The 26,778-nt window shown below is 45.0% G+C and overlaps 2 protein-coding genes across 2 annotated transcripts in view; one reads left to right on the top strand and one right to left on the bottom strand.

The window, feature by feature from the left end:
• ZMAT4 (zinc finger matrin-type 4) overlaps positions 1-26,778 on the top strand; it is a 287,994-nt gene that overhangs the window by 48,566 nt on the left and 212,650 nt on the right. Inside the window, exon 2 of the mRNA XM_063080071.1 lies at positions 14,155-14,244. Coding sequence (XP_062936141.1) covers positions 14,155-14,244 — 90 coding nt within the window. The remainder of the gene's footprint in view (positions 1-14,154; positions 14,245-26,778) is intronic.
• Positions 19,794-25,000, bottom strand: LOC134364079 (zyxin-like). The gene is made up of 2 exons (XM_063079997.1): positions 24,085-25,000; positions 19,794-20,293 (listed from the first exon to the last, which is right to left on the bottom strand). The coding sequence occupies exons 1-2, from the start codon at positions 24,998-25,000 to the stop codon at positions 20,160-20,162; spliced, it is 1,050 nt and encodes a 349-aa protein (XP_062936067.1). The 3' UTR covers positions 19,794-20,159.

The raw sequence follows: 26,778 nt of genomic DNA, 5'->3' as shown, positions 1-26,778 counted from the left end.
GGTATCCATATGCAGGAGAATGAAACTAGATCCATACCTCTCACCGTATACTAAAATCAACTCAAAATGGATTAAAGATTTAAATATACACCCTGAAACAATAAAACTTTTTAAAGAAAACATAGGAGAAACACTTCAGGAAATAGGACTGGGCACAGACTTCATGAATACGACACCAAAAGCACGGGCAACCAAAAGAAAAATAAACAAATGGGATTATATCAAACTAAAAAGCTTCTGCACAGCAAAAGAAACAATTAGCAGAGTTAAAAGACAACCAACAGAGTGGGAGAAAATATTTGCAAAATATACATCTGACAAAGGATTAATATCCAGAATATATAAGGAACTCAAACAACTTTACAGGAAGAAAACAAGCAACCCAATTAAAAAATGGGCAAAAGAGCTAAGTAGGCATTTCTCTAGGGAAGATATACAAATGGCCAACAGACATATGAAAAAATGCTCAACATCACTCAGCATCGGGAAAATGCAAATCAAAACCACATTGAGATACCATCTAACCCCAGTTAGGATGGCTAAAATCCAAAAGACTCTGAACGATAAATGCTGGCGAGGCTGCGGAGAAAAAGGAACTCTCATACATTGTTGGTGGGACTGCAAAATGGTGCAGCCTCTATGGAAAATGGTATGGAGGTTCCTCAAACAACTGCAGATAGATCTACCATACGACCCAGCTATCCCAATGTTGGGAATATACCCAGAGGAATGGAAATCATCAAGCCGAAGGTATACCTGTTCCCCAATGTTCATCGCAGCACTCTTTACAATAGCCAAGAGTTGGAACCAGCCCAAATGCCCATCATCAGATGAGTGGATTCGGAAAATGTGGTACATCTACACAATGGAATACTACTCAGCTATAAAAACGAATGAAATACTGCCATTTGCAACAACATGGATGGACCTTGAGAGAATTATATTAAGTGAAACAAGTCAGGCACAGAAAGAGAAATACCACATGTTCTCACTTATTGGTTGGGAGCTAAAAATTAGTATATAAATTCACACACACACACACACACACACACACACACACACACACACACACACACACACACACACACACACACACACACACACACAAAACCGGAGGGGGGGGGAAGAAGATATAACAACCACAATTATTTGAAGTTGATATGACAAGCAAACAGAAAGGACATTGTTGGGGGGGGAGGGGGGAGGGAGAAGGGAGGGAGGTCTTGGTGATGGGGAGCAATAATCAGCTACAATGTATATCGACAAAATAAAATAAAAAAAAAAAGATAACAAGTTGGAAAAAAAAAAAAAAAAAAAAAAAGAACAGCACAAATACCAAGGATCCTGAGTTGAAAACTAAGAGCCATAGCACCCTAGGCCACAGCAGCCTATATGTCTGATCGCAGGCTAAAGGAGACTTTACCAAGCTGGTTTCTGGTGAGTTCAGATTCTTGGAAACAGTGGAGGAATTAACTCTGCTTTGTCCCAAACCTCTTCTCTCCTCACCAAGCTGAATCCATCCATATGTGCCATGACATCTGCAGAAATGCACGTGCCACCCCGAATCTCCACTTCTGTACAAGTTGCAGCAATTTCTCGTTTCCTTAGAGCTTTGTCTTCAAGTACAGTCTTCATCCGTGGTTGGCTGACATGTTTTCCTCCGATGTGCAGACGCTGCAAAATACCCACAGGCGTTGCTGCCGAGGGCTCTGTCTGGTCAGCAGGCCCCTGCTGCTCTCTGACCTGCCCAGCAGCAGTGGGGTTTAGAGATGGAAATAGATGACTGATGCTTTTGATCTTGCTTTTAGATTGCAAGGGGATCAATAACAGTGACGACGTCAAATGTACAGGACACTTTCGTACAAGTGTCCGAATGAATCGAAGGTCTTGGGTGCCTGTTCTGGGATTGCCTTAGTCTCTCATTTATGTGGTCAGTCACTCAAGTGACAAATCTTTATTGAGCCCTGACTCCGTACCAGGCATTGTGTTAGATTCTGGAGATACAATAAGGAACTACACAGAGGTAATCCCTGTCCTCTGAGAATCTGTCAGTTGTGGGATCTTGAGCAAATCTATTGATCTTTGTGAGACTTAGTTTCCTCAGTTTAAGGTAGGACTATTAGAATGGTAAATCATCACTGTTGGAACGAACATTTAAAATTGTGACTTCTCTCTGTGATTACTGGAATGATCTGGTCTCGTAAGGAATTTGGAAGCTTCAAAAAAGAATACGTAAGAATTTAAAATCACTTGTAATCCATGTAGACAATGTTAATCCTTTGCTGTGTTTTTTCCTAGGCCTTTGCCATGTATGTACATACATATACATATGTATGTACATGTATACATTTTTGTTTAAAAATTTGGCATCATTTATGTGCTAGCTTGAAACTAACTTATTTCTTAATATCATTTCATAAGTATTTTTCATGTTATCAAATATTATCATTATGTTTGCTAATGGCTGTTGGTACTTATCATATAGACATATCATAATATTTATCCCTCCTGTTTTAGGGCATTTCATTTATTTCCCAGTTTTCAGTATTATAAACAAATGGCAATACATGTTTCAGATTGATTCCTAAAAATAAATTGTTAGAGGTAGGATTGTGAAGTCAAACAAGTTTTTGCCTTGTGGATATATACTGCAAAATTTCCATCCAGAGGGTATGTATCAATTTGCATGCCTATTAGCCATGCACAAATTTGCCAGTTTCCATGCGTCTTCACCATGTAGATGTGTATGTTTTGTAAATCCTTGCCAATTTGATGGGTGAAGTATATACTTTTTAAAATAAAAGTTGTAAGGTAGCGTTTGCATGCACTTGTTTTTATATGTCTTTTAGTTATTTATGTTTCTACGATTCCTATTCATATCCTTGTCTATTAAAATTCTTTTTTTCTGTATAAATTTGTGAGAGCGCTCTTTATCTCAAAGGTATTTTCCTTTACATGTTGTAAATATTGTCTCCACTTTGTGGGTTGCCTCTTGCATATATGAATTACAGATTAAGAACACCTTTTTTTTGTAACCATATCTCTGAGTCCTGCTTCTTCTGTTTCATTGCCTATAAAACTTTCCAATCACGAGGTTGGAAATTTTATCCTCGTTTTCTTTTTGGTACCAAATTATTGGGTCTATTTTGGGATTTCTTATTCTCTTCAATTTATTTGTCTATTTATTCTGCCACTACAGCTACAATATATTTGTTCTGGTCTTTCATGTGTAAAATCTCCAGTTTCACTTTTTTTTTAATTAACATCTTTATCTTATTCCTCTTGACTCTAGAAATTGTCTCCATCTCGACTTCCACACAGATCTCAGTGTTGATTCTGCTCTTGAACTGCTATGAGAGACCTTCAGAATTAAGCAATGATATTTTTAATTTCCTTACTTTATTAACAGTGAAAGTATCATCTCATCTCTTTCAATTGTCTTATCTCTTTTTTCAGCTTTTACCCTGTTTATATTTTCTTGAATTAAATGGCACAAAACATGTGCCATTTAAAACTTGCTTCTACTTTTTAACATATTTTGCAAAGAATTGTTTGATTTCTCCCCTTTGAGTGTCTTTCAAAAGTTGTCTTTTATATTACACGATTCTTTGTAGGCGCCATTCGTCCTGAGCAGAACTGAGAGTTATTACGGACTGCCACACGTCCCTGTGTGTGTGCATCATCCTCAGATCCTTTCGTAGCCTGTCTTTTAGGATGTTCTGGTCTGACTCCAGCTCTGGGACTGGGTCTCAGAGCGTCTCAGTAGCCCAGCAGCCTGGGTGGGAGGCCGGGAGCTTGGCACCGCGGGCAGTCTGGCCGAGGAGTTTTCTCTCCCCCTGCTCTGGGTTGGTAAAGCCTGCCTTTAGGGACTGCTTCTCTCTTCCTAGATTTCCAGTTGGCCTGTCTTTCACACTTGGTACAGGGAGTTTCTGTGCACAACCTTGTTCCTGTGGTAATGAGAGAAGATACATCAGTCTGGGCTAGAACCCCCGTCACTGGCTGGAATCTGCAAGACTCGTGGTTCTGTCTGATCTGTCTGCGTCGAACCTTGACTTCAGGGAGGCTGTGCTGCGGCTCTGCCCCGGCTCGCCCTGGGACCTCACCTGTGGACCGCCAGGTGGGTTCTGCCGGGATGCCCAGTCCTGTGAGGTGGAGCCCTGTCTTATCCCGGTCTCTGGTCACTCCAGTGAGATAGACACTCTTTGTTCTGCTTTCCCCAACTGGCTTCTCTTTACCCCATTATGAGCAGAAATACCTCAAAAGTGGTGGCAAGTGAGAGTCACTCTTTGTAATTACCAGTCTGTTCCAGATTTTCCCTTTTTCTTAAAGTGTTGGCTTATTTTAGCTGGTTTCTGGAAGAGATATAATCAGATGCCTGTGATGAAATAAGATGTGGAAGACCTATCTGTGAAGTCAGGAATGGATCTTAAGGCTTATTTGAGATAACACCTCTTCTGCCAGCCTCGCAACTGTGACTTGAGGGTGAAATGAGATGGCAAATGGAAAGGAAGGACTCTGTGGACTGCTTGAAGCATTATGCAAATGCAAAGTTGCTTTGTTGTCGTCACGTTTTATGAGACCAGAAATCAGTAGCCTTGTTGGAAGCAAATTTGAGTTAGGAGTTTTTTTTAAGGAATGTGTGATAGTGGAAAAGGGTTATTTAGGTACAGCACAAAGCCATTCTATTTCTGTGTGTTTCACTGCCTCCTTTCACAGCAGTGCATCTGAAATAGAGCTTTGTCGTCTTCTTTACCCCCCCAAAGAGAAGACTGGCCTGGATTTCTGCTGTTGACTATTTCTTTGAGGCCAGGAGACTGTTTCAGCAAAAGAAACTCATCTTCAGGTAGGTCTGCCCCCGTACGATGCCTCGGATTGGGGGCAGAGGCTCTAATTAAGATGAAAGACTGTAATGTCTAGCCCATCTGGGAAGCTTAAAGTTGATGTGGTTTGAACGAAAGTAATGACTTTTGCTTAAAATGCTATTAATATTAGAAAGAGCATGGGACTGATTTTTGGTGCAATTGGAAGAGATTATTTCTTTTTCATGTCTTTTCCCCAAAGTAATGGTCCTTTCTCCCTCCTGAAACTCTGTAATGTATACGTTTAACATGTGGGGTCTTTTTTTCTCCTTAAAGCTTCTTTCACTTGGCTGTTTGTCATTTATACTCTTAAACGCAGTGCAAAGTTTAGGTATTAATGCATTTTTGAAAAAAGTAGTAAGAATTTGTTCTTATTGGGGGTGTTTACTTGGATGACTGAGAGCCAGACTTCGCTGTGTCTTTTCCCCGAGCCTTTCTCCCTGTGGTGCGTGGAGGGCTTTGGCCTCCTGTCCCCTAGTCTCTAGCCTTGCACGGAAAGTGGAAGTGGCCTCACTGTGAAACCCACACATACTTACTATGGCGTTCATATGTACCAAAATAAAGTTGAAAAATTTGAAGTAACATGTATTGCTCTTGGGTTAAGAAGGCTTATCTAATACCAAGTACTGCAATGAAAAAAATGTGCATTTTGAATGTTGATAAGACATTAATGGGGTAGATAAATTGGGGTTGCTTACACCAGTATATGTTAAAAGCGTTCCAGAGCAGTGATGCTTTTTACAAGTGACAATAATTATGGATAAAAAGTACATTTTATGTGGAATTACAATGGCTTGAGCATTGTAAATTTAATATTATATTTATATTACAGGCAAATTTGTTATAGAAATAAAAAATGAAAATCATGCATAATCTCTATTCTAGTAAATCATGCTTTTTTCTTTTTTCCTTCCACTTCTTATTAATGTACTTACAAACTTTTATGTGATTGCAATCATAATATACATTCAGTTTTCATTTTACTATTTTTCATTCAACATTTCCTATGTTGGACGCATTTTTCCAGCCCTCACTTGAGGTGAGGACCTACTGTGGCTGCTTTGACCAGTCCCCTTTGTTGACCAAGCAGCTGCCTCCAAATTTTTTGGATCCTATTTGAGTAATGCTACAATGAACATCTTTGCCCCCACTTAATTTTAATTTTCTTTTTGTGGGAAAGTTTTTGTGTGCTGGTTAGAATATGTTGAAAGGGGTGATATTTCTGTGCCAGATTTCAAGGAATTTCTGGTAGTTAAGCAGAGCCCGTTGGAGGGGGGCACTGTGAGTGACTCAGAGTCCTGTCTTGAGAGACGGTGAGTCTCCGGGAACAAAGGCAGGACTCCCTGTCCTGTGGAAGGCCTCGCTGGAGACAGAGCTCGCCACAGTACAGCACCCAGAAACAATCTGCTGGAAACCACCCTTCCTTGTCAGTCAATGTAATTTGGATGTGGCTTTGAGTTTGAGTCAGACTCACTGGGAGTGGGCGTCCACAGTCTTCCTGCTGAGGTGGGCTGGCGGGGGGTTTTACTTTCTGCTGGAAGTCAGGGTTGGCCTGTGGGTAGGGAAGGCCCTGGATCTGGCCCAGGCAAGCTGGCGGAAGTGATGGGAGGGGAGAGAGTTTCTAGGCAGAGGGGAAGCTGCTGAATGACGCTGCCACCATCTTGCCAGAATCAGGGGGTGTTTGCCAAAGCTGTTTCCCTCCACACATGACCTCAGGCAAAGGTGCTACCTGTGGGGTCCTCAGTCCTTCCTCCACCAAAACTGCAGGTGGGGGGAGCCAAAGGAGAAAACAGGCCTGTGACGATCAAACTTGTAAGAGCCCCAAACCCCCAGCACCCTCACCACCGATGGCCTCACAGCAGAGCTTGTCACCTCTCGCCCTCTTTTCAGCTGATGGGTTCTTATGAGTTTTGCCAAACTATAGTTAAATAACTCCACAAACTGCACCTTTGCCACAAAATCTTTTTAAAAGAATTGGGATACTTTGAGAGAGAGAAAAAAAACCCCAAACAGCCATAAAACAGACGGCATTATGAGATTTCCACTCTTGCCTTGGTCTTGCTCTCTGGAGCACAGGGCTGTGGGCAGACTGGTGAGTGGCTGATGCGATAAGAAGCTCCTCCAGGGTAACGCGAGCGAGGCTGGAGGTGGCCTCGGCAGTGTCCCCGCTTGCACGCCCGCGGCAGCGTCTGCTCCTTTGTATTCCTGGCTACAGCAGTATTCCTGACATTACCACTAGCCCACACCTCCCCACAAGCAAACCAAACAGTGGAAATGTGTACAGATTTCAGTAATCAGCATACTTCCAGAACAATGCTAGTCTGCACTGTGTCGTTCCTCAAACTCATGCAGAAGCTGAGCCATGACGTTGAATCATCTGCGTACGTCCTGCTAATCTTCCAGGCAAAAGAGACTACAGACCACCCTGGTTTAAAACCCACGCTGTAACCTGGGAATAATTACATGTATTGACAATATATTTCAAAGTTACACTTCAGTACTTCCATACATCTGTAAAAATTTTTTCTGTCCCATTATCACTTTTTTTTAGGTTTATTTATTTATTTTTATTTTACTTTATCAATATACAATGCAGTTGATTTTCATGTCCCTTTACCAAGTCATCCTTTCCCCCCTCCTTCTCCAGCCTCCCCCTGCATTAACATCATATCTGTTCACTTGTCTTAACAAGTTCAAGGAATTGCTGTGATTGTCCTGTCTTCTTCCCCTCACCCCCATTTATTTGTTTGTTTGTTTATTTATTTTTAGCTCCCACAAATAAGTGAGAACCTGTGGTATTTCTCTTTCTGTGCCTGGCTTATTTCACTTAACATAATTTTCTCTAAGTCCATCCATGTTGTTGTGAATGGCAGAATTTCATTCTTTTTTATAGCAGAGCAGTATTCCATTGTGTAGATATACCACTTTCCCTTATCCCCTCATCTGAAGATGGACATTTGTGCTGGTTCCAACTCTTGACTATTGTAAATAGCACTACAATAAACATGGGAGTACAGATATCTCTATGACATGATTTCCATTTCCTCTAGGTTTATACCCAGCAGTGGGATAGCTGGGTCATATGGTAGATCATTCTGTAATTATTTGAGGAGCCTCCATACCATTTTCCATAAAGGCTGCACCATTTTGCAGTCCCACCAACAGTGTAGGAGAGTTCCTTTATCTCCGCAACCTTGTCAGAATTTATCATTCTCAGTCTGTTGGATTTTAGCCATCCTGACTGGAGTGAGATGGTATCTCAGAGTGGTTATGATTTGCATTTCCCAAATGCTGAGTGATGTTGAGCATTTTTTCATGTGTCTGTTGGCCATTCATACATCTTCCTTTGAGAAATGCCTATTCAGCTCCTTTGCCCATTTTTTAATTGGGTTATTTGTTTTTTTTGCTGTAAAGTTGTTTGAGTTCCTTGTATATTCTGGATATTAATCCTTTGTCAGATGTATATTTTGCAAATATTTTCTCCCACTCTGTTGGTTGTATTTTAACTCTGTTAATTGTTTCTTTTGCTGTGCAGAAGCTCTTTAGTTTGATATAATCCCATTTGTTTATTTTTCCTTTAGTTGCCTGTGCTTTTGGGGTTGTATTCATGAAGTCTGTGCCCAGTCCTACTTCCTGGAGTGTTTCCCTTATGTTTTCTTTAAGGAGTAATAATGTTTTGGGATGTATATTTAATTCTTTAATCCATTTTGAGTTGATTTTGGTATATGGTGAGAGGTACAGGTCTAGTTTCATTCTTCTACATATGAATATCCAGTTTTCCCGGCACCATTTGCTGAAGAGGCAGTCTCTTCCCCGGTGTGTAGACTTGGAGCCTTTGTTGAAGATCAGATGACTGTAGGTGTATGGGTTGATTTCCGGGTTCTCTATTCTGTTCCATTGGTCTTTGTGTCTATTTTTATGCCAGTACCATGCTGTTTTGGTTACATTGTTTAAAATCAGGTAGTGTTATGCCTCCAGCCTTGTTTTTTTGCTCAGGATTGCTTTGGCTATTCGTTGTCTTTTATTATTCCATATGAATGTTAGGGTTTTTTTTTTTCTTCCCATTTCTGAGAAAAATGTCCTTGGAATTTTGATGGGGATTGCATTGAATCTGTAGATCACTTTGGATAGTATGGACATTTTCACAATGTTCATTCTTCCAATCCAAGAGCGTGGGATATCTTTCTGTCTTCTTGTGTCCTCTTTAATCTCTCTCAACAGTGGTTTGTAGTAATCATCATAGAGATTTTTTGCATCTTTGGTTAACTTTATTCGTAGGTATTTTATTTTTTTGGTGACTATTGTAAATGGGCAGGCTTTCTTGATTTCTCGTTCTGCATGTTCACTAGTGGAGAAAAGAAATGCTACTGATTTTTGTGTGTTGATTTTGTATCCTGCTACTGTGCTGAAATCATTTATCAACTCCAAGAGTGTTTTTGTAGAGGCTTCAGGCTGTTCGATATATAGAATCATGTCATCTGCAAAGAGGGACAGTTTGACTTCATCTTTTCCAATCTGGATGCCCTTTATTTCCTTCTCTTCTCTGATTGCTCTGGCTAGTACTTCCAACACTATGTTGAATAGGAGTGGTGAGAGTGGGCATCTTTGTCTAGTTCCTGTTCTTAAAGGAAAAGCTTTCAGCTTTTCCCCATTCAGGATGATATTGGCTGTGGGTTTGTCATAAATGGCTTTAATTGTGTTGAGATATTTTCCTTCTATACCCAATTGATAGAGAGTCTTTATCATGAATGAATGTTAAACTTTGTCAAAAGCTTTTTCAGTGTCTATAGAGATGATCATACGGATTTTGTCTTTGATTTTATTGATGTGGTGTATCACATTTATTGATTTGCATATGTCGAACCAACCTTGTATTCTATCAGCTAGTATTTTATTGAGGATTTTTGCATATATGTTCATCAAGGATATTGGCCTGTAGTTTTCTTTTTTTGCTGTATCTTTGTCTGGTTTTGGTATCAGGATGATGTTTGCCTCACAGAATGAGTTTGGGAGAATGGCTTCTTTTTAAACTTTTTTGGAAAAGTTTGTAGAAAATTTGTATTAATTCTTCTTTGAAGGTTTGGTAGAATTCTGCAATGAAGCCATCCGGTCCTGGGCTTTTCTTTGTTGGGAGAATGCTGATAACAGCTTCAATCTCTTTGATTGTTATTGGTCTGTTCAGATTTTCTATGTCTTCTTGGCTTAGTCTTCGTAGTTTGTGTGTGTCCAGAAATTTATCCATTTCCTCCAGATTTTCAAATTTGTTCGCATATAGTTGTTTATAGTAGTCTCTAATTATTCTTTGTATTTCTGAGATATTGGTTGTAATATCATGTTTTTCATTTCTAATTTTTGTTATTTGTGTCTTATCTCTTCTTGTTTTAGTTAGCCTTGCTAATGGTTTGTCAATTTTATTTATCTTTTCAAAAAATCAACTTTTTGTTTCATTGATTTTTTTGTATTTTTTTGTTTGTTTGTTTTCTGTTTCATTTAGTTCTGCTCTGATCTTAATTATTTCTTTCCATCTACTAAGTTTGGGTTTGGATTGTTCTTGTTTTTCTAGTTCTTTAATGTGAAGTGTTAGGTTGTTCACTTGCCATCTTTCCATTCTTCTGAAGCAAGCATTTAGTGTGATAAATTTCCCCCTTAGTACTGCTTTTGCAATATCCCACAGGTTTTGGTATGATGTGTCATTATTTTCATTAGTTTCAAGAAATTTTTTCATTTCCTGTTTAATTTCTTCCTGGACCCATATGTCATTAAGTAGAATGTTTTTAATTTCCATGTGTTTGTATAGTTTCCATTTTCATTTGTTATTGATTTCTAATTTCAATCCATTGTGGCCTGTAAAAATACATGGAATAATTCCAGTTTTTGAATTTGTTGAGACTTGATTTGTGACCTAACATGTGTTCTATCCTGGAGAATGGTCCATGTGCTGATGAGAAAAATGAATATTCTGAGGTTGTTGGATTAAATGTTTTGTAGACATCTGCCAAAACCAATTGACCTAACATGTTGTTTAGATCTTTTGTTTCTCTGTTGACTTTTTGTCTGGATGATCTGTCCAACATTGACAGTGGGGTGTTCAGGTCCATGGCTATTATGGTATTAGTGCCTATCCCTTTCTTTAGGTCTAATAGTGTTTGCTTTATAAATCTGGCTGCTCCAATGTTGGGTGCATATATATTTATGATTGTTATGTCTTCTTGTTGGGTAGATCCTTTTATCATTATATAGTATCCTTCTTTATCTCTTTGTATGGTTTTTGGTTTATCTTATCTAAGAATAGCTATTCCAGCTCATTTTTTGTTTTTGTTTGCATGGTGTATCTTCTTCCATCCTTTCACTCTTAGTCTACGTGTATCTTTACAGGTGAGGCGAGTCTCTTGAAGGCAGCATATTGTTGGGTCCATCTTTTTAATCCAATCAGTAAGTGTGTGCCTTTTGGGTGGGGAATTTAATCCTTTTACATTAAGAATTATTATTGAAAGGTGTTGATTTACTCCTGGCATGTTATTTATTTTTGTTTGGATGTTTTAAATATCTTTTGTTTCTTTCTTTCTGATTTACTGTTTGTCTTCTGTGTTTGTTGGTTTCTTGCAGTGGTAGGTATACCTTTTTTTCTCGTTATTGTTAGCATTTTAATTTTACTGGTGGGATTTGTTTTTTCTTGAGAATTCATGGTAGTGATGGCTGTTTTTCAGGTACCAGACCCAGTACTTCCTTGAGAATTTCTTGTAAGCCTGGTTATGTGGTAGTAAACTCCCACAGTTTTTGTCTGTCTGAAAAATATACTATTTGTCCTTCATTTTGGAAGGATAGCATTGCTGGGTAAAGTATTCTTGGCTGGCAATTTTTGTCTTTTAGTATTTTGAATATATCATGCCATTCTCTTCTGGCTTTTAGGGTTTCTGATGAAAAGTCTGATGTTAGTCTGATAGGGACTCCCTTATAGGTGACTTGATGCTTCTCTCTTGCACATTTTAAGATTCTCTCTTTGAGTTTTGCCAGTTTGATGATAACATGTCTTGGAGAGGACCTTTTGGGGTTGAATATGTTTGGGGATCTTTGGGCCTCCTGAATCCGAAAATCTGTGTCCTTCCCTATATCTGGGAAGTTTTTCTGCTATTATTTTGTTGAGTATGTTTTCAATGCCATTTCCTTTTTCCTCCCCTTCTGGAATACCCATGATTTGGATATTTGAGATCTTAAGGTTGTCTGTTATCTCTCTTAGATTTTCTTCAGTTTTTTAAATTCTTTTTTCTTTTTTTTTTGTCTGCCTGTGTTATTTTGAACAAGACATCTTCAAGGTCAGACATTCTCTCTTATGCTTGTTCTAGCCTGCTGGTTAAACTCTCAGTTATGTTTTCTATTTTGCTGAATGAATCCTCCAGCTCTACAAGCTCCGCTACATTCTTTTTCAGGGCATTGATTTCTTTGTACATTTCTTCTTTCAAGTTCTGTGTACTTTTTCTCATTTCATTGTGTTGTCTAACTGAGTCTTCTTGTATCTCATTTAGTTTCCTTTGAATTGTTGCTTGAAATTCCTTGTCAGTCATTTCAAGGACTTCTGTTCTGTAGGATCTAGAACTTGAGAATTATTGTATTTCTTTGGTGGTGTCCTACTTTCTTGGCTTTTTGTATTTCTGGTATCTCTCCATTGGTGTTTAGTCATTGTGGCAGAGGGTTTCATGATCCACTCATCACACCCTGGTGTCTGGTCTGGATCCTGCAGAGGCTGCCAATTTGGCACTGCTGCCTTGAGGCCAGGGAGTCAGTGGGTTGGCCTCTTGGGGGCAGGGACTTGCCTGAGCTGGGTCCTGTGATGTGGTGGCTGCCCTGCTGGTTCAGTGCTGTTGCCTTGGGGCTTTGGGGTCAGTGGGTGGGGCCTCTTGATGCCGGGTGGCGGGTACTTGCCTGGTCTGGGTCCTGTGGTGCAGCAGCTGTCATGCTGGTTTGGTGCTCCTATTATCACTTGTAAAGCCATTTAAGGCCTTAAAAGTGTTCAGGAACTGTTTGGAAGCATGGTCTTTTTGCTCTAGGCAGAATAAAGGAATTAAAAAAGTGATGAACAAGGAAAGCTGACAGAAAGGATTTACAATACATCCTGTCAACAAGACATAACTTGATATGTGTTCTCTGAAAATCACTTTGCCTTTGTGGCTAATCCATAAAAGTAAACCATCATCCAAGAGATTGGCTAGAACTCAACTGTACATAAAGACAAAATGGAACAAAGACTTTGAGAAGAAGGAAATAATCCCCAAGTAAAAGAAAGGGAAAGGGGATTGGAATTGGGTAGCAGTGGATTCAGTGGAATAGGAATTGGTGCAGTGAACAGTAGGACGTACTTAACATTGTGTTGACTGCAGTTTTTCACAGGCACTGTCTCATGTGATTGTCATGGTGACCCCAGTAAATATTATTAGGTTCATTTTGTGCATGGAGAAAATGAAATTCATCTTGACTGTAAATACGTTCCAGTGAGTGGCTGGCCCAATGCCACTCAGCTAGAAAGTGGTAGAACTGCTGACTCCTTTCTTGGTGGTCTTTTCACTCTGCCACCTTTCTCAGTGGAACCCTGAAAGTTAGAACTTTGGTGTTCTCTGAAAGTGATGGGAGTCCAGGTGGGCTCTCAGTTGGGCCAGGCAGGGGAGGAAAGGTGGAACTGAGAAGGGATCTGCTTCTGCCTGCTGGCCGAGGACCAATCAGCGCAGCTGGAAGAGCCTAGTCCTGCCAGTCCTGAAGGAGGTGCTCCTCTGCCCACCTGCATTGCTTGCTTGCAGGTAGCGTGGACTCCATTAGTCTCCAGACTTGCAAACAGTCCCTTTTGTTTCTTCATGGTATCTGACCTCAGAGAACCTCCTTTGATCACTTGTTAATGAAGCTCAGATATGGAGAGCCAGAGCTCAGATATGGGTGCTGTGCCTGCTGGGCTCCCAGGACAGGGCAGCAGGAGACAGAGAGAGAAGCACTCTGCCTGTCTTTCCCTCTCAGCTGATCCTTACGTTACTTCCCCTGCTTAGCTGTTCTTCCTTTTGAGGGCAATTAAATACATCGTTCACTGTAGGCCATGACATCCCACTGCTTTTACCTTTCTTCATTACTGTCTTTTCTTATCCTGAAATGATGCTGCCTTTACGACTCTGGGAAAGCCGGCTAGTGACACAGCCCGCAGGAGCACGGGGAGTGTTTTCTCTGAAAGTACTTCTTCGCACTGGTGGGCACTGGCTGTGCTTCAAAAGATTGAAAGCGCCATCTCTTTCATAGTCTCTTCTGCTTCTCTTCTCAGAGTCGAAAACATGCGAGCAAAGTTCGACTGTACTTCATGCTTCACCCCAGGGATGGGGGCTGTCCCGCCAAGAGGCTGCGGTCTGAAAACGTGAGTACGGGGTGCCGAGTGGCTTGTTCTGTTTGCTAAAGACTTTGTGGAGCAGGAATTGTAGTCGTGTGCTGATTATGAGAAAAGCTGGGTGAGTAGCGATAGTTCTCATTAAATATTACAGAGAATATCACACAGAAGCAAGCCTTTTTTCCTTTTCTTTCCTGCTGGTACTTGCTGGCACAGTGCTGGAGGACTTGTTGCTGACTCTGCACTGGCACCACGTAGAGGGAGGGAGTACACAGGCGCTGGGACAGAGCAGGCTGGGGAAGGGGCACAGGGGCTACCAGGAGCAAAGGACTGGCAAGACAGGACTCCAGGGGCAAAGCTGCCAGAAATATTAGATACTTTGCTTTTTACATACTTCATTTTTCCTCCGGTGTGTAAAACAGAATGCCTGTTTGTTCATTTATAATGAGGAGTATGCATATGTTGCAAATAAAAATACTCAGATTTTTTGATCAGCGCCCCCTCTCCCCAAGGGAACATTTCTTTAGGAAGACAAATAGTGATTATAAAGTTGCTTTGAAGGGTGTAAAGTCAGAGCAAAGAGTTTATTTCAGCCTGGCCAAGGCAAGGGCTGATGAAATAAATATCCCTTCCTCCCAGCAGGGGTTACTATTCGTAATGAGTGGAATATCCATATCTACCAGCTGCAGAGGCCCTTCGTGATAAACACTGCAGATTAAACACGGAAATTCCCCACCCTGTGAGTTTGGTGGAGGTTGTGGGCATAGAATTTATACTCTATGCAATTATGCTTGTGATCTTGTTTTCATTCTGCTGCTATGTAGATATCAGTCTTTTCTTATTAAAAATTAATATATAATCATTGAAGAAATTCTATAAAACCTGTAACTTGTGTATTTTTCACAGGAAAAAAAAAAAAGGCACAGGAGGACTGCATATGACCAAAAGTCATTTGCATCGGGACTGGTATTTTTAATGGTTTCCAAGCACGCCTCTTAACCTCACAAAATGAGCTGCTCATACACAGACTAATCTGCAACCCTGTGGAGCTTTTTCTGCCCTGGTGAAGCAGCCTTCACAGCTTAGTGGAGGCGAAAGATGTCATGGAAACTTCACAAGCTGCTAAGAGCTGGGCTGAGTCTGGTTCTGTCAGTTCTTAGCTTGAGGACCATGGGCAAATAATTGATCTCTTGGAGCCTCTGTTTTCTCAGTCTAACTATAATAATTATACTTTCCTCCCTGGGCTTTTGTGAATATTGAATGAAATGGGAGGTGTGAGGTGCACTGTTAACATGCTGCGCACTCAGGAAACAGAGATAAACAAGACACAGACTTGCCTTAAAGGAATCAGAGTATAGTGAGGGAGAGTAACATTGTATAAAAATAGCTGAGATACTGCAGAGTGTTTATTCACATTCTGCACAAAGCGCCGTGGAAACAAAGCCAAGTGAATCATGCCAAGGGCTGCGCGTCAGGGAGGTGCTGCTGAAGAGCTGGCGTTTGAGTGGGGTTTGGGGGCATGGATGGATTTTACCAGATGGAGGCTACGGGAGTGAGGGAGGATAATACCAGTTTCTTAGGTGCATTCCTATCAAAAAACTTGTCAAGCCGCAGGAGAGCTCACCCAAGCCAGCTTTTATGTAATCTCAGAATCCTGTAGCTACACTGGGATTGTGCTTTCTGTTGGGTATCTATTAGCAGAAAGGACAGAATGCATTTTTTATCCCCTTGAAATTATCCAGCAGTGGTGCCTCAATCCCTTCGTTCAATAGCTACTTGGAGTCTTGTCCTAATGCTCAGAAGTGACGGGATTCACAGCCGTGTAACAATGAGCCATTTTTTCCTTTTTACTCACGTTCTAATCCCGAATGTAACACTCATACCTGAGCTCTCAGGGAGGGCTCGAGTGGCAGACAGAAAGGGACCCAAGCTGGTGCTGTGTTTGTAGAGACTCGAGGATGTGGTCTTTGCCACTCTGGGCAGACCCTGATTCACCACACTCGGGAGCTGGTCCTGCCAGTAACGTTGGGGACAGTTTATGGAGGAGAAGTTTGCATTTTAAAGCAAGAAGCATTTGCAAGCATTCTTTGCCAAAGACACCTTTGAAAACTTTTTTCTCTGCTGTGTCGTGGGTTTTGAGAATTTTGATCTACCAATGATTTATTTATTAAATCATTTTCTAAGACTTATTAATTTAATATAAAAGCAAATCAACAAACAAAAAGCAACAGAATAATTTTACTTTTTGAAAGAGATGGTTGCTGTTTTGTGTGCATTTCATGGGTGACTATATCACTTCCGCTATGGGTTTTGATATATTGGATAGGGCGTGGAAGCCACCCCCAGGCCCTCTCTGGGGCTCTGAGAGGATATGTTGGTAATTATTTGGACCAACTTTCTTTTGTACAGACTCACACCTAAGGACTGAGAGACTGATCGTACAAATAGACAATGGCCAGACCATATGTAAAAATAGAACTCGGCCCCACACCTGCAGCAAACAGTCCAGGAAACCAGCTGATTATCTGTAGGAACCAGCGCAGGAAGCCAGCCTCCTGTAAGTCAGATTTACACGGTCAGACCACACCGTCTCGTAATGAGCTGGGAAGCTGAACAGTAACCCTTGTAACAACAGACCCCAAATGACCGGGACTTGATTAGCAACTGTCAGTTTCCCTAATCTCCCTGCTTCCAATTTAGGGCCAAGCAGAGAAAGCCAAATATGCTCCCTACCCAATCCCGTGGGATGCCCCACTTCTAGTCCGCCCACCTCCAGCTTCCCCAGGCCAGCAGCCTCCAGCCAAGGCCAGTGTGAACCTCTCCCTTTTCCCCACTGTAAAGCTTTCTCACCCCCGTGCCTCGGAGTCTCCTGCAAACGTGTGTGGCTGGGCCGACACCGTTGGCGCAGCAGCTCTGAGCAAGTGGTCTCTGCTTGTTCTCATTTTGTTGGACTTTGTTTATTTCCACGGGGTTGTAAAGTGAGAATAACATCAATATCTCACGTGCAGGTTTACCATATGGCCCGACTGGAGCACTTGTGGGTGTTTAGCATTTTGTTTTCTCAGCACTTTCTGCCGCATTGCTGTTTCTGACGTGCGTTCTCAGAAGGACGTGATACCACCCTCTACCTGCCTCGCTGTCCCTGAGAGACGCCTGATTTGGGCAATCACTCAGTCAGGAGAGACCCTCCCAAGGAACAACGAGACCACGGCTTCGGATGCAATTAGCAAGAGGTTTTATTGATCACACGGGTACCCGGGCGGCTCAGTCTCTCGGTGGACTGGCGCGCCGAGTAGAGTTTTTGAGCTTGTTTTATAGCAAAAAGCGCGGGTACAGAAGCGAGAAGCAAGGTAATTGGTCGGTTTAAACAAGGCCAGGGGTGGGCTCCGGTCATGTGGGAGTTCTTGAAACAGTTGAAGGGCGCCCTGGAAACTGCTCTGGGAGGCCTAGTGCAAGCTGATAACAGAAGCTGAAAGAAGCGAGTTAATCACTTAGGGACAGCAAAAACTTTCACAGGGCGGTTTCTTCCTTAGGTTGTCTAGATACATCCAGATACAGCTCTTGGTGTTATCAGTCAGAGACAGCATAGGTGGGAAACAGCAAAGGCAGGCAGAACTTAAAATTTTTCTAAGTACAGCACAATTTTTAACCTTCAATTTTCACCACAGGTGTTGGGGGGCTTTTAAACAAGAACACTTTTCAAACAGTAAAAATGGCATAAGCTAAATCAGTCTACCTCGCATACCCCTTTATGAATTTCTTGGCCTTGCGGAATGGCGTTACTGCGGCTAGCTTGGAAAACACTTCTTTCATTCCCCCATTTCTCTTGTGGGAAGCTCTAATCTTAGAGCGAATTTAGAGGTTGTCTTCGTTGTCTAGGGTCTGATACTTTTGTCTAAGGACCAGAATTTTTACTGCACTTACCCTGTCATTGATGAACTGGACTAACCTATTGATGATGCAGGGCCCGAGGGTGAACAACAGAAGGAGGAGCAATAGGGGCCCGGCGATGGTTGATAGGAGGGTAGTGAACCAAGGGGAGCTATTGAACCACCCTTCATACCAGTTTTGGTTTTTCTGGCGCTCCATCTGTCTTTTATCTAGTCTCTCTTTGAGTTTTCTCATGGAGTCTCGCACCACACCTGAGTGGTCTACATAAAAACAGCACTCTTCTTTTAGGGCCGCGCAGAGGCCTCCTTCTTTTAGAAACAGTAGGTCAAGGCCTCTTCTATTTTGGAGTACTACCTCCGATAGGGAAGTCAGCGAGTCCTCCAGCTTGCTGATTGAGTCCTGGAGGACCCGGAGGTCAGTATCCATGGCGGTCTGGAGGCTGGTTAGGCCTTGTTGGAGGTCTATGGGCCCTTTAACTAGGGCGGATGCGCCAGTACCTATACCTGCTGCGACCCCCAACCCCAGAAGAACAGCTAGGGTAAGTGAGACAGGCTCTCTTTTAACCCTGGGGTGAGGATCGTCATAGGCCTGCAACAAAGTTTCTTCAGAATGGTAATAGATGCGAGGGACCAGCTGGATCAGGATACAGAAATCTTTAGACTGATTAAAAACTGAGGTGGAGAGGCAGGGGGTGAGGCCGGTGCTGCAGGCCCACCAGCTATGGTTGGTGGGGAGCAGGTACTGATGGTTCGTGGAGGAGTTGATGGGTAGGGTCTGATTGCAAAGATGCTGATGGGTAGAGGGCACCTTTCCTATGCACGACCCGTGTCCTGAGACCTCAGTGAGGGTAAGCTTTCCTTGGCTCCCCCAGCGGCACTGGGTATAGTTGGAGGTATAAGTGAAGGCCCCTCCTAAGGAGGCAACTCCTTCATAATAAGGGGGACCCAAGGCCAAACAGAGCCAGCAAGACTTCGTGGCGTCTGGGTCGGTAGCATTTAAGGCTAGGAAGGCCCCCCTCACAAGGCCAAAGAGTCTGTCGCCCGTGGTTGGAGACAGAGTGTTCAGGACAACACTTTCCTCCAGTACCGTGGGGACTTGGCTAGGAGCCGCCGAGGGTTGAGAGATGGGCGGCGCTTCCCTCGTTGGGGAAGGGGGGTTTTTGTTAGGGGGTCCTTGTTTCGCAAGGACGGAGTTGGGGCCCACTGTCTCAGCTGGCTTGCTGGTGATCTCTAACCGAATGGTCAACTGTACGCCTGGATATCCAGACACATAGAATCCCAATCCCCAGGTTTTTCCTATTATCCACTCTTTGGATTGCCGTCCTTGTTCTGTGAAATTTATTTTAAGGGGGTTACACCAGCCGGTTTTTTCACAGGTTGCCAGTAGGGCACCCCATGATCGCTCTGTGCCATTCCATTTTACAGTTATGAGGTCCCAGGAGGACGTAGGTTGCCAATAAACAGTCCCCGTGGTTTCACAACTCCATTCTTTACAATACAGGGATTCTAGCCCTCCACACCTTCTAGCTTCTGAACGGGACCGGCCATCCCGGGGACACACGTAGAAGGTGGAACTTGCCATTCTGGTCCTAGCCTTAGGGTAGCTGCATCCTATGGCTCCCCAGGTGATCTGCCTATAAGCGCTCTCATAGTTTGAGTCAGGGGGTCTGACTCTCTTAGAGGTTGATACATCGGTTTCTGGGATATCCCAGGACTCAAGACCGGCCGCCAGGGCACATACATCAGGTGTAAGAATGGGCCACCAAGTCCAAGGGGGCTGGACTTTCTCTGTCTTCCAGACAACGTTCCCAGTTTGGGACAGTACCTGCCAGGTGAGGGTCACAGGCTGGTGAGGGTTTTCACTCCAACTCGTTCTGCCGCCGCCGAAAACGCAGCTTAAGAGGATGATCAGTCTTTTCCAGCTCCCAAGACTCATCTGGTGCCGAGGGTGGTGCAGGCTTGAGGTGAGAAGCATGGACCCAGGCAGCAATACCGTCGACTTTTACTGCGGTCGGAGTGGTCAGCAACACCAGGTACGGGCCTTTCCACCGAGGCTCAAGGCTGCTGGGTCGGTGGCGTCTGACAAGCACTCGGTCTCCGACCTGGAACGGGTGGGGGATTGTCACGGTACCGGGCTTGTACACCTCCTTGATCTGGTCCCAGATCTGGGTCTTCACAACTTCTAAAGCCTTTAAATGAGTAAATAAGACAGGGAGAAAATTATCATCGGGACTCAATGTCCCTCCAGACTCGAGTATGGGGGGCGGTCCCCCATAGAGAATTTCATAAGGAGTTAGACCAAACTGGCCAGGGGTATTCCTGGCTCTGAGCAGCGCTAAGGGAAGGAGGGCCACCCAGTCTTTTCCACCGGTCTCTAAGGCTAATTTGGTTAAGGTCTCTTTGATTGTCCTGTTCATTCTTTCTACCTGACCTGAGCTCTGGGGTCTATACGCACAGTGTAACTTCCAATTTATCCCCAGTTGAGTGGCCAGTCCCTGACTTATCTGAGCAACAAAGGCTGGGCCATTGTCTGACCCGAGTACCTTAGGGATCCCGAAGCGGGGTAGAATTTCCTCTAATATCTTTTTGCAGACGGTCAGGGCCGTTTCAGTTTTGGTAGGAAAAGCTTCTACCCATCCGGAAAAAGTGTCTATGAATACCAGCAGATACCTGTTTCCATACCGGCCAGGCTTTACCTCTGTGAAGTCTACCTCCCAGTACACGCCGGGTCGATCTCCTCGTTGTCTCTTTCCGATCTCTCGGTAGGTTGGGACCGCATTAGTCATGACACAAGCCTGACACCGACTGGTGACCTCGCGAACTACAGACTGGAGGTTCGGGATGAGGAGGCTGGTGCGGTTTACTAATTGGAGAAGCTTTTCTGGTCCTAAGTGTGTCAACTGATGCAACCGCTGAATAAATTCTTTCCCCCGGTCAGGGGTGAGCTCTCTTGGCTCGGCCTTAACCTGGGCGGGTTCGATTAGCTCTTGAGGTTTTGTAGTTTCTGCCAGCACTCTGGTCGACAGGGCGGCTTGTTTTGCAGCCTCGTCGGCCCTCCGGTTCCCGGTGGCCACAGGGTCATTTCCCCTCTGGTGGCCGGGGCAGTGGATAATGGCGACCCGCTTAGGGAGGTGAATGGCCTCTAGCAGGGCCAAAATTTCTTCCTTGTTTTTAATGTCTTTTCCCGCAGAAGTGAGCAACCCCCTCTGTTTATATATTGCCCCATGAATGTGAGCAGTGGCAAAAGCATACCTGCTGTCGGTGTAGATGTTGATGTTTTTTCCTTCGGCCAGGCGTAATGCCTGCGTCAAAGCCACTAGTTCGGCCTTCTGGGCTGACGTACCTTCTGGCAGGCTGCTTGTCCACACCGTCCGCTTGCCATCTACGATGGCGGCCCCTGCTCTCCGTTTACCCTCCGCGATGAAACTGCTACCGTCCGTATACCAGGCTGGCACCCCGGGCAATGGCTGGTCCTTCAGGTCTCGTCGAGTTCCAGTTTCTTCGGCGAGGATCTCTGAGCACCTGTGTACTGGGGTGGCTTCCGACTCGACTGGTAGGAGGGTAGCTGGGTTCAGGACGGCAGGGGGTGCAAACGATATCCTTTCATTTAGCAGCAGGCTCTGGTAATGAGTCATCCTGGCATTGGTCATCCACCGGTCGGGGGGCTGCCGCACAATGCTTTCGAGGCTATGGGAAGCAATCACAGTCACATTCTGTCCCAAGGTTAACTTATCAGCGTCCTTGAGAAGGAGTGCCACGGCTGCAACCGCTTTCAGGCAGGTTGGCCACCCGCTAGCCACCGGATCCAATTTTTTTGATAGGTAAGCTACTGGCCGCCGCCAGGGTCCTAAAGTCTGAGTAAGCACTCCCCGGGCCACACCGGCCCTCTCATCTACGTATAGAGTAAATGGTTTGGTGAGGTCTGGGAGGGCCAAAGCGGGGGCTGACAGCAAGGCTTTTTTTATGTGGTCAAAAGCTTTCTGATGTTCCTCAGTCCAGGTAAAAGGGATGCTTTCCTTTGTTAAGGGATACAGGGGTGCAGCTAGGGAAGCAAACCCAGGGATCCAGAGCCTGCAGAATCCTGCAGTGCCCAGAAATTCACGGACCTGTCTGGGGGTCGTGGGAGCGGGGATCTTCATAACAGTAGCCTTTCGGGCCGGGGTCAGCCATCTTTTTCCCCCCCTGAGTAGGTACCCCAGATAGGTGACCTCTCTTTGGCAGAGCTGGGCCTTTTTAGCCGATACCCGGTACCCTAATTTACTCAATTCCTGTAGGAGCTTCTGTGTCCCTTCTTTGCAGTCTCTATATGTGGGGGCTGCCACCAAGAGGTCGTCTACATATTGGAGTAGCACTACCTGAGGGTTGAGGGCCCTAAAGGGGGCCAAATCTCGGTGGAGGGCCTCGTCGAAGAGAGTGGGAGAGTTCTTGAACCCTTGGGGCAGCCGTGTCCAGGTCAACTGACCTGTGTTACCTTTTTCTGGGTCTTTCCACTCGAACGCGAATAGCGGCTGGCTGCTGGGGTGTAGCTTGAGGCAGAAAAAGGCATCCTTGAGATCTAAGACTGAATACCAAGTGTGGCTGGGCGGAAGGGAACTCAGAAGGCTGTAAGGGTTTGGGACGGTGGGATGAATATCCTGTACCCTTTTATTAATTTCTCTCAGGTCTTGGACTGGCCGATAGTCATTGGTCCCTGGCTTTTTTACAGGTAGTAGAGGGGTATTCCAGGGCGATTGACAGGGCACCAAGACCCCTAGGTCTAAGAACCTCTGGATGTGGGGTCTGATACCTTCCCGGGCTTCCTTGCTCATTGGATATTGTCGAACAGCCACCGGTGAGGCACCTGATCTTAGTTCCACTACCACTGGTGGGACTTGATTGGCCAGTCCCATGCCTGCCCTCTCTGCCCATACAGTGGGAAAAAGTTGGAGCCAGGATGGGTCGATAGAGGAGGGACCTGGCTTTTCATGTAGCCGGTATTCTTCTTCTAGGTTCAGGGTCAGGCACAGTGTAGGGCGGTCTTCCCATGTTACTTGTGGGCCCTCAGCAGAAAACTGGATCTGGGCCTTTAGTTTGGTTAAGAGGTCCCTACCCAACAAAGGGGCGGGGCACTCGGGTATGACCAGAAAGGAGTGGGTCACCTGTTTATGTCCAGCCTTTAAAAGTCTCTTTGTGGTCCAGGGGTAGACTTTGCTCCCTGTTGCTCCTTGTACGACTGTCCGTCTGGACCCTACCCTTCCCAGGGGTTGGGTCAAAACTGAATGTTCAGCCCCGGTATCGACCAGGAACTCAATGGGAGTCCCCTCCACAGTCAGTGTTATCCTGGGTTCGGGGAGGGGGTCCGAACCTTGACTCCCCTAGTCATCTAGGGACAGAACTTTGGCTTCTCTGACGTTTTTCTTTCGGGGACATTCTCTTGCCCAGTGACCCTTTTCTTTACAGTATGCGCACTGGTCTTTGTCCAGAGGAGATCTTTTATCCCTAGGTGTCTTTCTTGCCTGGTTGCTCAAATTCCCTGTCTGCCTATCTCTAGAACCTTTTTCACTTATCACTGCGGCCAAAATCCTAGTCAAGTTTTTTTCTTGGCGCTTATCGCGCCGCCTTTCTCTCTCTTCTGCCTCTTTTTTTTCTCTTTCTTGTCTTTCTTCTTCTGTCTCCCTTTTGTGGTACACTTTTTCTGCCTCCCTCACTAAATCTTGCAAGGAATAATCTTGGAGCCCCTCTAGCCTCTGTAACTTTTTTTTAATATCTGGGGCTGACTGTCCGATGAAGGCCATGGCAACTGCAGCCTGCTGCCCCTCAGAAGAGGGCTCAAACGGAGTGTATCTCCTATAGGCCTCTATTAGGCGTTCTAAGAAAACCGAAGGGGGTTCTGCTGGTCCTTGTAAGACCTCTCTTACCTTAGCCAAATTGGTGGGGCGCCGAGCTGCCCCTTTGAGACCTGCCACTAGAGTCCGGCGGTAGACCAGGAGACGCTCCCTACCTGCGGCTGTGTTGTAGTCCCACTGAGGTCGATTGAGGGGGAAGGCCTCATTAATGAGGTTGTCGAGTTGAGTAGGGGCCCCGTTGTCCCCCAGGACATTCTTGCGGGCCTCAAGGAGAATCCTTTCTCGTTCCTCCGTGGTGAAGAGAATCTGTAGGAGCTGTTGGCAATCGTCCCAGGTGGGCTGATGAGAAAACATAAGAGACTCAAGGAGCCCCGTGAGTCCTGCTGGATTTTCAGAAAAAGAAGGATGATTAGATTTCCAATTATAAAGATCTGCTGAAGAGAAAGGCCAATATTGCAGAGGGACTAGGCCGTTGGGCTCGGCTGGGGGTCCTATGGCTCGGAGGGGTAAAATCACAGTGGAGTCAGGACCCGAGTCGTCTGCCGGACTGCGGGCACGGCGACTCCTGGTCCCCGCGGCTGGTCCCTCAGGATCGGAAATATCGGGCGCCTGGCCCGGCGCCGGTCCGACCGCCTGAGGGGCCAGAGGAGGTGGCAGGGCTGCCGGATAGGGCGGGGGCTCAGAGAGAAGGAGCAAGTCGTCTGTTGCCGGGTAGATGGGGGGTCGGGGAGGAGCGGATGGCCTCTCTGGACTGGAGACGACAGCGACCTTGACGGAGGGCGGCATCCATGGTGGGGGACTCTGGGCGAGGTCTTGCCACACCACGATATATGGAACTTGGTCCGGGTGTCCCCCGATTTCCTGAAAGACAATCCTTTTAACTGCGGAAATAACAGAAACATTAAAAGTTCCTTCCGGCGGCCACCCGACACCGAACGTGGGCCACTCGGAGGAACAAAAGGTCCGCCATTTTCCCTTTCTGATTTCCACGGACAGATTGTGAGCCCTTGCTCTCACGTCCCTCCAGTGATCTAGAGTGAGGGAGAGAGGGGTAGAGTTATTTTGTCCCATTTCGAAGAGAGGGACCACGACACAGAGGCCTATCAGGAACAAAACAAAAAGAAACCAGAAACGGCGGCGAGATCGAGTAGCGTAGAGACAAAAGAAGGAGTCAGATGGCAGAGCGCGCCTCTCTAGACGCGGCAGTGGGATCAGAACATAATGATCCTCTCCTGAGGGGTCCACCAGGCGTCCCTGGTCCTCCCCTGATCCTGGGACGTCTCCCAGGATTACCGGGCGGTGAGCCCCCGAACACGTCTGTTCGCTACTCACACGTCGCTCACAGAGCGATCAGCCCGGAACAAACTGAAACCAAAATGCGCGCACTCAGAGGGACAGTCAGAGTTACGGAGTCAGACACAGAAACGAGACACGGAGCGATCGCTGGCCAGCTCACCTCCCGTTGGTGGGTCGGTGGTCCTTGGGTGGGGGTCTGATCCCGGACGAGCCCCCAAATGAGAGACGCCTGATTTGGGCAATCACTCAGTCAGGAGAGACCCTCCCAAGGAACAACGAGACCACGGCTTCGGATGCAATTAGCAAGAGGTTTTATTGATCACACGGGTACCCGGGCGGCTCAGTCTCTCGGTGGACTGGCGCGCCGAGTAGAGTTTTTGAGCTTGTTTTATAGCAAAAAGCGCGGGTACAGAAGCGAGAAGCAAGGTAATTGGTCGGTTTAAACAAGGCCAGGGGTGGGCTCCGGTCATGTGGGAGTTCTTGAAACAGTTGAAGGGCGCCCTGGAAACTGCTCTGGGAGGCCTAGTGCAAGCTGATAACAGAAGCTGAAAGAAGCGAGTTAATCACTTAGGGACAGCAAAAACTTTCACAGGGCGGTTTCTTCCTTAGGTTGTCTAGATACATCCAGATACAGCTCTTGGTGTTATCAGTCAGAGACAGCATAGGTGGGAAACAGCAAAGGCAGGCAGAACTTAAAATTTTTCTAAGTACAGCACAATTTTTAACCTTCAATTTTCACCACAGGTGTTGGGGGGCTTTTAAACAAGAACACTTTTCAAACAGTAAAAATGGCATAAGCTAAATCAGTCTACCTCGCATACCCCTTTATGAATTTCTTGGCCTTGCGGAATGGCGTTACTGCGGCTAGCTTGGAAAACACTTCTTTCATCCCTACCAGTCCTTCTGCTTCCAGGGCTGTGACAGGCTTGCCTCCCAGTGTGACCTGACCGAGGACCCAACAAGTGATGGCTTTTGGAAACAGAGGGCCATGCTCCTGGCTGTCCACACTCTGCCCCATGTGAACCTTGCCCTCCCTGCATAATGACTCCACACTTGTCACCAGTGGCAGAAGTGCTGCTTGTGCCCCAGGTCTGTTGTTGCCATTTCTGCTTGAGACCTTTGACCTTCGTTGCTCTAATTGTTATTTTCTAAAAACTCAAATTCTTTTCTGTCTCCTGCTTGGCATTTCCTGCTGCTTAAATCCCACCTTCACATGCTTTACCCTTTAGGATCCTCACTGGTTCTTCGGTTTTTCTTTTTTCCCCTGAAATTTCAGAGCAAGACATTTTTGAGGCCATAGAGTAAAATTAAATGCAAAATAAATCGTTAATAGTTGATTGCCGTAGAGAAATTTGCAGTAATCCCTTGAGCGTTAGAGCCAAAAGCTACTTTGGAGATCATGTAGTCCATTGAGATTTTCAGTTTCACCAGTGGCTCCTTTTATTATCTTCTCACCTGTGGATCACATGCTTTGGAAAAAACATCTGTTTAGGAAAGAGCACTTTTAATTAAAAGGGTAATTTAGTATTATTTATTTATTTTTTGGGGGGGGT

The sequence above is a fragment of the Cynocephalus volans genome, chromosome 15 (assembly GCF_027409185.1).
Source record: "Cynocephalus volans isolate mCynVol1 chromosome 15, mCynVol1.pri, whole genome shotgun sequence".
Taxonomy (NCBI): Eukaryota; Metazoa; Chordata; class Mammalia; order Dermoptera; family Cynocephalidae; genus Cynocephalus; species Cynocephalus volans.
Note: the sequence above shows the minus strand (reverse complement) of the source record. Positions and strands in the feature narration are given on the sequence as shown.